We start from the raw sequence: 12946 nt of genomic DNA on the forward strand, positions 1-12946 counted from the left end.
CTCTTTCATTACACTGTTCCATAAATTTGTTGCCTGCTTCACAGTGCGATTATCTTCATATCTGATTTCCTGCTCACAGGTGATAGCTAATTTACTTGGCTATGTGAGTTGGTGAATACTTAGGTTACATACATTTTTAATCAATAGTTCTTATAGACTGTCCAACATATGACATGCCATATTAGTATTATACATGATTTACACCCAGTTTTCAGAGTCTAATATTACTTTCATGCAACATAGTACTGTATTTATTTATTTATATCTCATAAATCGAATACTGCGAGGCATTTGCATGGATGTAGGATGTGTTAAAGTTATTACAAATAATACAAAAGGAATACATAAAAGTACCTCTTGCAGGAGGATATCTGGTATAAGACAAAATACACATCAATAGGTATAGAAAAAATTACATTAAAAAATATGGTAGATCTTAATAGCTAAATGAAAAACACAGTAATGTTAACAGTGATTGTGAGTATCATAATGTACAATAGCACATCAAATAGGTAATTGAAAAAATCAATTACAGTTAACTCTACTGAAATATTCTTCTTCCGAATAGAAGGGATTATCTAATAAATACTGTTTGAGCTGTTGTTTAAATTTGGGAAGCTCGTGGATAAGTAATTTCAGTGATGGTGGGAGAGCATTGAACACCTTGCAGCTCATGTAATGGACTCCTTTTTGTACAATAGTAAGGTTTTTTGATTCATAATGGAGGTCCATCTTCCTCCTGGTATTGTGGGTATGGTATGAATCATTGGTTTTGTTCGAGTGCCTATTTTTACCAATGAAACATAACAGAGACTAAATATATTGGTATGTAGTTGTCAGTATCACTAATTTTCTTAAAAGGTTCCTACAAGAATATCTAGGCAGGACTCCACTCATTAAACATTAAAGCAGACTCACAAGTCAAGGTGCTTACCACAAGAAAGGTTAATGAAAGTGAAGTGAATAATGGGTGCAGTGAAAATATTATGTCAACTGTCAATAGTAGTAATGAAACCAAAAACCCCAAGAAAGCAAGCCACAATTGCAGACCTAGGCCTGTGAAAATACATTTATATGCAGACAGTCAAGGAAGGAAATTAAGGGATATAGCTGAGAACAATTCAAGCCACCATATCTCAGCCACAATAAAACCTAGTGCAAAATTTAAAGATGTAGCAGATTCTTCATCAGCAGAAGCTATGGAACTGGCAGTTTTTCTGGCTGGATCAAATGACGTAGTGAGAAATGAAGGAAAAGACTTCTTGTTATCATTAAAGAATAAACTGCAGGAACTATAAAATACAAAAATCTTATCTTTTCAATACCATGTGGGCATGATCTTCCATCCTGGTATTGTGTGAATGTTGAAGTGCAAAGAGTAAATGAAGAAATGAAGAAAATTTGTAAATACTTTAAAAATGTCTGTTTTGTTAACATAACTAACTTAGGTACAAGATTCCACACTGCTTATGGTCTCCATCTGAATCAGCTCGGAAAGAAGTATGTGGGTAACGAAATCATAAAAGTAGCCAATGTGCTAGGCATAGCAAAAATTGATAGCTCTGAGTCAATACCACTTACATTTAGGGAAAACTCTTTTTAGAGGTAGTATAAAAGGGCTGAGACTAACAGGTTTGCCCAGATTCACACTGGACGACCAGATTAAAGATAAGAATAATATAATACATGTCGGTAACACTAGACAGAAATATAGCAGTAATGACAATTGCCCCCATAACAAAAATTACTCACCAACTTTGTCTTTCAAGATAGGTTATCTTAATATTGAAAGTGTACATGGAAAACATGTAATTTTAAACGAATTTGCAAAGGAGAACTTATTTGATGCATTATGGTTAAGTGAGCACTGGTGTAAAGGAAATGAAATATCTTTTCCTGTACTAGATGATTTCCACTTAGCGAACAGCTATAGCAGAGAGCAGCATATTCAAGGGGGTGTATCAATTTACATTAAGAAAGAATTAATAAATTGTAGTAATGAACTAGATCTAGGATTTCTGTGCAGTGAGATACATTTTGAAGCCACAGGTTGGTATCTGGATCATTTAAAAATTGCTATTGTATCTCTTTATAGATCACCAGACGGAAGTCCACTAATATTTTAAGAAAAACTCGAGACTTTACTTAATTTCTTTCTTTGTCCTCAGGGAAATGGCACATTTGATGTAAACAAAGACATGTAAACCATAAATGAATTTAAAAACCTGTTTCAACAATTCAACTTCATTTTTACGAACTGCAAACCCACAAGACAGCCCGCTTGTCTCAACAACATACTTATAAATGTCAATAGAGTGTTACTATCTTCACATGTAGCTGCCTTCGATTTCTCAGACCATGACTCAGTTTGGGTAAAAAGAGGTACAGATAGGACTAATATGGACTATAAGGAGTTTTAAGAGCCTAAAATAGTCATCACAAGACCAATAACGCAAGAAAAATTGTCTAATTTCAAGGTCGCACTCAGTAACTATGACTGGTCGCATATGATTAACAATAATGCTCAGGGCTCTGCCAATACATTGTTTGATAGGTTTTTATATTCTTTCTTAAATATATTCAAGACCAACTGCCCTCGATACAAATGTAAAGTTAACCCTAAAAGTAACAGTAATAGATATAGGGATAAGAATTCATGGTATACTGCTCACTTAGCCAATATGAAAAGGAGGTTGTTGTTGTATAGAGATTCTTACAGACTTCAGATATAGCTAAACAAAGGTACTCAACAGCACAAAAGGAATATAAGTATGCTTTAAATGAGGCCAAAAAACAACATAACCTAGTCAGCATTGAGTCATCAAAAAATAAATGCAAAAACGCACGGATTATAATAAATTCAGTGGCCAAAAGCAAGCAGAAAGCTGAGATAGAAATTTCAGCAGATGAATTTAATAACTACTGTATAAAATCTGTTAACCAAATTAGGGAAAGCATTGGGAGTCCACAAGAAACTGTAACTGATCTAATTAAATATCATACTGTAGACTACACCCTGAAAAATAAATTCCTTTTAACAGAGGTCACACCAGATGTTGTTTTAACTATTGTATATAATTTTAGGCCCTCTGATAGTGAAGATATATATGGTATTTCTTGAAATATGTTAAAAAAGATGATTGGGCATATAGTATATCTTCTTACTAAATGTATAAACAGATGTCTAATTGAAGGAGTATTCCCAGATGTATTAAAATTATCCAGGGTAGTGCCCATTTACAAGAAAGGAGACAAAAATTGCCCTTCTAGCTATCGCCCAATATCTCTGACACCTATTTTATCTAAAGTTTTGGTATCCATCACCAACTCCCAGAACTGTGTGATTATCTGACATGTGATAACATTATTACTGCAGTACAATTTGGCTTTAGGAAGAGCAAATCAGCAGTCCATGCCATTGACTCCCTGCAAGTGCTTAATGCTTCAAAAAATTTTTGCCCAGGCTGCCTTTTGTGATCTTAGCAAAGCCTTCGATTGTGTGGAGCATATTTCACTCCTCAGCAAACTAGTTTATTATGGAATTGCAAAGTGTAAAGATGACAACATTTTCCTCAGCAATCATAAACTAATTATTTGTATTGGTAAACAGAGATCACAGATAGCTGAAGTTAAGTGTGTTGTGCCATAAGACTCAGTATTAGGACCCTTGCTACTTGTCATAATGACAAACAATCTACCATCTTACATAAATACTCACTCCATTCTCTATGCAGATGATACCACTTTTTTCAATATCAGCTCAGACATGGATATGTTCCAAACTGTGGCAAATTACACAATATTACAAGCATCAGTCTGGTTTAGAGCTAAGGGGTTCCTGCTTAATGAGACTAAAACTCAAAAGATTGTATTTAGTTTAAGAGATCTGCCAGTAGCAGACTTCATGGCTAGTGTTAAGTTCTTAGGTATTGTTATAGATAGTAAACTGACATGGGAGCCACATATTAAATCCATTAGTGCAAGGCTGTCTAGAGTGGTGTCTTTGTTAAGGAATTTAAAAAAAAACCATGTACCTGCGGCCTATGTAAGATCAGCCTACTTTGCTTTTTTTTAAAGCATTATATCTTATGGGCTTTTAATATGGGGAAATAGCTCACACCTTCAGGATATTTTGGCACTTCAGAAGAAAGTAATTCGAATTATCACAAACAGTGATACACTGGCCCACTGCAAACCACTGTTTATCAACTTAAAAATATTAACAGTTATAAATATTTATATTTACACTTCCCTACTGCATATAAAGAGCAACTTGTCAGAATACCTGTGTAGAAGAGCTGTGAACCCTCATGGAACCAGAAATAGTAGCCATCTTGACATACCTTGCTACAGATTATCCAAGTCACTGAACAGCTACGAAGTGGTGGGTATGAAGATGTTTAACAAACTGCCACTAGAATAGGTAGAAACTCCATTTGATTTATTTAAAGACAAATTGTTCAGCTGGTTAGCTGCAAATCGTTGCTACTCACTTCAGGAATTTTATGACTGTAAAATATCATAGTGGTACCTATGTGGAGAGTTCAGCACAATTTCTTTAACTGAGTAATTTATGATGCAACATTTTTCATATTATTTGATTTTAAATATTGTATTATATGGAAAACCAATAGTGACATATTGATCATAAACCCATGTATATACACTCCTGGAAATGGAAAAAAGAACCCATTGACACCGGTGTGTCAGACCCACCATACTTGCTCCGGGCACTGCGAGAGGGCTGTACAAGCAAAGATCACATGCACGGCACAGCGGACACACCAGGAACCGCGGTGTTGGCCATCGAATGGCGCTAGCTGCGCAGCATTTGTGCACCGCCGCCGTCAGTGTCAGCCAGTTTGCCACGGCATACGCAGCTCTATCGCAGTCTTGAACACTGGTAGCATGCTGTGACAGTTTGGACGTAAACCGTATGTGCAGTTGACGAACTTTGAGCGAGGGCGTATAGTTGGCATGCGGGAGGCCGGGTGGACGTACCGCCGAATTGCTCAACACGTGGGGCGTGAGGTCTCCACAGTACATCGATGTTGTCGCCAGTGGTCGGCGGAAGGTGCACGTGTCCGTCGACCTGGGACCGGACCGCAGCGACGCACGGATGCACGCCAAGACCGTAGGATCCTACGCAGTGCCGTAGGGGATCGCACTGCCACTTCCCAGCAAATTAGGGACACTGTTGCTCCTGGGGTATCGGCGATGACCATTCGCAACCGTCTCCATGAAGCTGGGCTACGGTCCCGCACACCGTTAGGCCGTCTTCCGCTCACGCCCCAACATCGTGCAGCCCGCCTCCAGTGGTGTCGTGACAGGCGTGAATGGAGGGACGAATGGAGACGTGTCGTCTTCAGCGATGAGAGTCGCTTCTGCCTTGGTGCCAATGATGGTCGTATGCGTGTTTGGCGCCGTGCAGGTGAGCGCCACAATCAGGACTGCATATGACCGAGGCACACAGGGCCAACACCCGGCATCATGGTGTGGGGAGCGATCTCCTACACTGGCCATACACCTCTGGTGATTGTCGAGGGGACACTGAATAGTGCACGGTACATCCAAACCGTCATCGAACCCATCGTTCTACCATTCCTAGACCAGCAAGGGAACTTTCTGTTCCAACAGGACAATGCACGTCCGCATGTAACCCGTGCCACCCAACGTGCTCTAGAAGATGTAAGTCAACTACCCTGGCCAGCAAGATCTCCGGATCTGTCCCCCATTGAGCATGTTTGGGACTGGATGAAGCGTCGTCTCACGCTGTCTGCACGTCCAGCACGAACGCTGGTCCAACTGAGGCGCCAGGTGGAAATGGCATGGCAAGCCGTTCCACAGGACTACATCCAGCATCTCTACGATCGTCTCCATGGGAGAATAGCAGTCTGCATTGCTGCGAAAGGTGGATATACACTGTACTAGTGCCGACATTGTGCATGCTCTGTTGCCTGTGTCTATGTGCCTGTGGTTCTGTCAGTGTGATCATGTGATGTATCTGACCCCAGGAATGTGTCAATAAAGTTTCCCCTTCCTTGGGACAATGAATTCACAGTGTTCTTATTTCAATTTCCAGGACTGTATGCTGCATAACGTGTATTTATGTAACTTGACTTTGTCAATTGCTGTTGTAGCTAAACAACAGTAAAATTTCATTCAGTTCAATTCAATTCAATTCAATTCATGTTTTGTAGCCTTTCTCTGTAACAGTCTGTTTAAACATGACATAATGTCATAGGAAACCATGATTTTAGTGCATTCCACATGACCATACTATAAATGTATCATCAACATAATCCAAAAAGTTTCTGTTGGTGTGTCAATAACACCATTATGGTGCAGACAATGAATTTGTGGAACAGTGTAATGAATAAGCCAGTCAAGATTAGAGTGGCAGATAATTCAATCAAGTAAAGTGAGAAGTCCAACACTTAGTTTACTTAAATCACATCCAAGTGCTCACACTCTGCTTATAGATAAATACCTATTAAGAGCCTTTTTAGTGAAGAGGTCTGTCATATGGCATTTTTCTCTGTAACTTCTCTACATTTTAGCACCAATTTTATGTCAGATTTGGATTTCTATTGACTGTATTGTTGTTCAAAGGCACTGGGAAAAATTGCTAAGGTGGCTTGTAGTATGTACCATTCACATTTTGGAGATCAAACAGCGAGCAAAGAAATATGTGCTTGATACCTGTTGAGAACAAACAGGGACATTGTTAAATTATTATGAAAGGGAAACTGACAACCCAGTTGCAGACACGAAGACTTCTAAACCACCAATTTTTAAATACAGTGTTGAGGATCACGTATCTATCGCTTCTCGCATAGAAAGAAAAGAATGTAATATCATGTTATACCTGTCTTCTAAATATTCAGATCATATTTCTATATGTCCAATATTGTGGATGCATGAACATCTGTCTACTTGTCTTGAGTTGCTAGTGAGAAATATGGAAACCATGTAATACAGGTAGTAAAGTGATGATAATACTAGTCCACACTACCAAGCTTCTGAATAGCTGAAAACACTGATAAAATGGCTGCTCTATAACAATCATGAGTAAAAAAAAAAATCTGATTCAAATTACTCATCTCATGACAATGTATAAAATAAATAATATATTACACTTTCAAGTAAACAGTTTCTGATGTATAGCAATCATTTGAGGATGACAAAGCTATGGCAGGTAGTGAGAGTTCTTCAAACTGCATATTTTTCTCTACAAGAATAATTCTGCATGCATATTTATATTCTTAAACTCAGTGCTCCATTTCTGCTAGAGTTCTGATTTATATCACTGTCTTCCATGCTACCACAGCAACCTTTGCCAGGTTACCAATGTTACAGTGATCCACTGTCATGGACAAAAATAGTTGAACTCAGAAAGGTCCTTCCAAATGGAATAATTTTTACAATGAGGAAGAATGTATTGATAGCAAAAAATCTGTCTTTCTTTTACATCCTGACCTGTTAGTCTCTACTGACCCAAGGTTCTGGGTGACTTTTACAAAATCCATCTCTCTTCTTAAACCTCACTGGTCCTTTTCCTTAACCCCTCTTCCTTCCCCTTCAACTCTTCTGCCAGAAGGAGCCACAGGCTCCAAAAGCATACCTTCATATGTGTATTCCCATGCTGCTACTTGGTGAGTAGATTTTTTTTTAATGCAATTACATTATATTTTCAAAAATTGATTATTTTCATTATAACTGCTTACAGTTTTATAAAGAATTTCAAGTACAGTTCTATGTACTATTCTGTACTTCCATCCATCCAATCTGATGCCAAACTTAGTTTACAGTTTGCCACTGAATACTGTATATAAAGAATTTCAAGTACAGTTCTGTGTACTATTCTGTACTTCCATCCATCCAATCTGATGCCAACCTTAGTTTACAGTTTGCCACTGAATACTGTATAACTCTTAGTACTTTCATATCATATCACATATTTATGTTATTGCCGGCCACGGTGGTCTAGCGGTTCTAGGCGCTCAGTCCGGAACCGTGTGACTGCTACGGTCGCAGGTTCGAATCCTGCCTCGGGCATGGATGTGTGTAATGTCCTTAGGTTAGTTAGGTTTAAGTAGTTCTAAGTTATAGGGGACTGATGACCACAGGTGTTAAGTCCCTTAGTGCTCAGAGCCATTTATGTTATTTGTAAATTACTTGCTGTTTCCAACCAATTATAGTTTAAAATTTTAATACAATTATCCTTCCTCCCATTTACTGGTGTTTTCCTGCATGATAACTGTCTAGTGTCACCCAATGATGGTGATGGCCTTCAAAGCTAAATACATATGTAATATATAAATAAATGTCAATTGACCATTCACCATTTTTGTTTTTAATTCTTATATTTAATCTGCAAATATTGGAGTAACATATCTCATAAGTGCATAGTTGAAAGAGGGAGAGATTGGCTAGATGGGGAGTATGGTACTGTAAAGCCATCTTATAATCAGGCAAATAACAATGGAATACTACTACTACTACTTCGACTACTAGCAGTAGTAGTAGTAGTAGGAGCAGCAGCAGCAGTAGCAGTAGTAATAAAAAAGTTTCTGTACCTGGGGCTATGAATGTTACAGGTTCACCCTGTAAAGCATTTATTCCTATAGCTTGGATGTCTGCATCATATTTTATCTTTACAGGAAACCCATCATGATCCTCTGCTTTCCAGCCTTCTGCATCATATTCAAAAGTGCTTTTGATGACTGATTTTGAATATCCTTCAGCACTTTCACAGTCCATTGAATGACCATGACAAAAACAAGGTGTGCAGCCAAATATATTCTTTTTGTCAAGATTGAAATATCCATATTTACACCTGTTAATGTAAAAACAATAGTTTATGCTAACATAGCAACTTGCATCAAAACATTGTCATCTTAAGATAATTCTCCCATAACACTATTTCCACATTGGAAGTGAACTTTTTTCACTTTTAACAAGAGACAAACTTACTTTTCTAAATTAGTTAACTAAACTACTAAAGATACCAACTGCTCTGAACCAAGGAAGGAACTTTGGTTTTTTTGATTTATTAAGATGTGACTGTGATTAGCAATAACTCCAAACAGTTAAGAATAACAGCATTATTACAAAACAATAATTTTTCATTTTGGAAAATATATAATTCAGAAGCTGTAGCTGAGTTAAAGCTGCAACCTTCTTTCAGTTTTTGACTGCCATGAAAAGAACAACACCGAAAACACATGGACACATTTGTAGTAACTGTTTAGGTATCAAAGTCAATGCCACAAAAACAGGTAGGAAAGAAATGAGATTAAGTTTTAGGACTTACACATCTTATATATTAAATCCTTACAGTTATGAGAAAAAATCTGATGGCAAAAAAAGAAAGGTTAAAAAATATGCTAGAAAGTTAAGATTCACAATAAAATATGTGTAAAAAGCTCATTCTGAGCATAAGTGAATAAGGCAAGTGTTGGGCTGCACAAGTTTGGCGAAGAAGGCAAAAACTTTAGCAATGGAAAACATGATCAGTGTAATCTGTTGGTATTCAGATTGAAAAGTGGAAAAAAAAAAACATTCTAGGCTAGCCCACTTTAGTCATTGTCACTTTTAATAAATTATGTTTATTCATTCATTCATTCATTGTGTTCTGCAGGTCCTATCAAAGAGGGATGTAAAAAGAATCAAAGCACACATCAACAAAGGACATAGACATTACAGAAACTTAAACTGCCATATATACTGTATTAACAATAAACTGCCACTCTACTGCTTAATGGTATTCATGCTTATCCCATGTAAATTTAATGGAATAAATTAGTAATGATGCTGCTGCTTTGAAAAAAGCTGCTGCCTCCTCAGTTTTAGAATAAAGCTGCTGTTTGTTATTAGTAGCTTAGAATTTGCTTCATTATAATGCTACTTCTCAGAGACAATATGTTTTATCTATAAATACTGAGCCCTATTTATGGTTCTTTATCACTTGTTGTATGTCTATATAGCAAACAATGTTACTTGTCTTGTGGGTAACAGAACCTTTCAGCTCCTGACTAGATATTCTGATAATTTGTTCAAAGAACTATTAATGAGGCATGCTTTTAATTTTATTTTGAATTGTTAAGGATTCTCGTTTTCTTGCTTCATGTTAGATGGTAATTCATTGACTATATTACCACTAGAGTAAATAACACCATTCTGAAAACTGAAAGAAAAGTCTACATGAAAATTATTTTTGTATCTTGTATTGTGACTGTGTATATCAAAGTCCAGTTGAAACTGTTTTTTATAATCAGCATCAAAAATTATTAAGGAGTAAATATGCTGGGAGATGAGTAAGAAATTCAGGTAACATCCAGTTACTGTGGTGTGAAATTATTCATCAATTTTAAGGGGATTTTTCTGTTTAAATAGAAGTTTTTTCATGGTTGTACAGCTTCTGCTATAAAATGAGACTGTGGTGACCTGGGTACATATGCAGTCAACACAAGTTTGAGTGCAAGCATTGAAGAAGTTACTTACCTTTGATACCAAAACTGTATCAAATTGTCAAGCAATGGAAAATCCAGGATGGAAATTCACATTGTCACTTTTGTCTTAAGTTCTTTAGTTCTTTGTGTCTGAATATACTGCTACTGTGTGTCCAGTGATTTCATTATTTAGTGTACTTAATACAAAAAAAAATTATGGCATATGTATAATTGAACTGAGGCTAGATTATAGCTGTAAGACTATTCAGACCAGTATTTCCTTATTGCTTTGGAGTGTCTCTCCCTCAGTTAGTTAGTATGTTACATGTTCCATAGATCATTTGAACAATTGTTTTCTCAAAATGATGTGAAACAAGTCAGTTTACAAGGCTATATACAATGACACATGCACTAAAAAAAACAGTTTTTTAATAGAAATTTATGCATGGAACAGACAGAGTTGCCCAGAAGAAATGATTTAAAACTTATTTTGCTACCTGTCAGACATTTTATGTTATTGGGCAAATAATCAAATACATATTTTGCCTCACATTGAACTCGTTTTTGAGTCACTGACACATTTTATGATGGGTAATAAAGGTTATCTTTTTCCTCTAATTTTGTAGGTGTGGACATCACTATTATTCTCAAACTGCGATGGATAACTTACGTCAAATTTCTTTAGCAAATACACTGAAGTGCCAAAGAAACTGGTATAGGCACGCATATTCAAATACAGAGATATGTAAACAGCAGAATATGGCACTACAGTCGGCAACTCCTATACAAGACAACAAGTGTCTGGCACAATTGTTAGAATAGTTACTGCTGCTACAATGGCAGGTTATCAAGATTTAAGTCAGTTTGAAAGTGGTGTTATAGTCAGCACATGAGCTATGGGACATGTCACCTCTGAGGTAGCAATGAAGTGGGGATTTTCCCCTAAGACCATTTCACGACTGTACCATGAATATCAGGAACCCAGTAAAACAACAAATCTCCACATTGCTGTGACTGGAAAAAGATCCTGCAAGAACGGAACCAACAACAACTAAAGAGAACCATTCAACATGACAGAAGTGCAACACTACTGTGAATTGCTGCAGATTTCAAAGCAGGGTCCATTAAAAACAGTCAGCGTGCAAATCATCCAACAGAACATCAATGATGTGGGCTTTCTGAGCCGAAGAGTCACTTGTATACCCTTGATGACTGTACGACACAAAGCTTTACACCTTGCCTGGGTCCATCAACACTGACGTTGGACTGTTAATGACTGGAAACTTGTTGCCTGGTCAGGTGAGACTCACTTCAAATAGTATTGAGTGGGTGGATGTGTACGGGTATGGAGACAACCAATTGAATCCATGGACCCTGCATGTCAGCAGGGGACTCTTCAAGCTGGTGGACACTCTGTAATGGTGTGCAGCATGTGCAGCTGGAGCGATATGAGACCCTTGATATGTCTAGATATGACTCTAACAAGTGACACATACATAAGCATCCTGTCTGATAACATGCATCCATTCATGTCCATTGTGCATTCCAATGGACTTGGGCAATTCCAGCACGACAATGTGACATCCCATACATCCAGAATTGCTACAGAGTGGCTCCAGGAACACTCTTTTGCATTTAAACACTTCCACTGGCCACCAAACTCCCCAGACACTAACATTATTGAGCATATCTGGAATGCCTTGCAACACACTGTTCAGAAGAAATCTTCACCTCCGCATACTCTTACAGATTTATGGATAGCCTTGCAGGATTCATGGTGTCAATTCCCTCCAGCACTACTTCAGACATTAGTCAAGTTCATGAGACGTCATATTGCAGCACTTCTGAGTGCTTGCAGATGCCCCACATCATATTAGGCTGTCGTACTGTGATGCTGCAGTTAAAATGCCTGACTCCTTGAAGACATATCCACAAGATGACTATGGGTGTATACCACATCTTATTCTTACTGCTTGGTTTTGAACATCATTTTCTTTCTAAGTGTTGAGTTACCCTAGAAATTTATTTCATGAGGCATTATTGAATGAAAATATGCAAAATATCGGAAGGTTAATTCATCTGTTTCAGAGACTAGCAATTGTATGAAGAACAAACATATCTGAACTTAATTCTTTGAGAAGATCAGTAATATGTTTCTTCCAGTTCAAGTTTTTATAAATAAGAAGACCAAAACTTTGTTACATTTTGTCCAGTTTTCTGACCACTGTTCACTGCTGTACCAACAGGTCGCATGACTATTTGTTGTACATAACTGAATGTAGTGTGTTTCTCCCAAATTAAGGGAGAGCTTTGAGAGCTAAGGGGCAGATATTCCATATTTTTTCTGTTCATTTGATATCCTTAATTTCGTTTATGGTCTTCCAGTATTCTGTCATATACTACATCTAGTGTCACATTTGGTTTCATCATCCAGTTAATATGTGTCTCCCTACCTTCCATACTACCTATGTATCTCCATGATCATTTCTCCA

The 12946-nt window shown here is 37.4% G+C and overlaps 1 protein-coding gene across 1 annotated transcript in view; it reads right to left on the reverse strand.

Annotated features, from left to right (window-relative positions):
• Window positions 1–6628: 6628 nt before the first annotated feature.
• The window catches only part of LOC126267773 (laminin subunit gamma-1-like), a 184457-nt gene continuing 178139 nt past the window's right edge, over window positions 6629–12946 (reverse strand). The window contains exons 4-5 of the mRNA XM_049973078.1: window positions 8580–8839; window positions 6629–6702 (exon numbers count right to left, since the gene is read on the reverse strand). Of these exons, the coding sequence (XP_049829035.1) occupies window positions 6629–6702; window positions 8580–8839 (334 nt within the window). The remainder of the gene's footprint in view (window positions 6703–8579; window positions 8840–12946) is intronic.

Source organism: Schistocerca gregaria, chromosome 4 (assembly GCF_023897955.1).
Source record: "Schistocerca gregaria isolate iqSchGreg1 chromosome 4, iqSchGreg1.2, whole genome shotgun sequence".
NCBI lineage: Eukaryota > Metazoa > Arthropoda > Insecta > Orthoptera > Acrididae > Schistocerca > Schistocerca gregaria.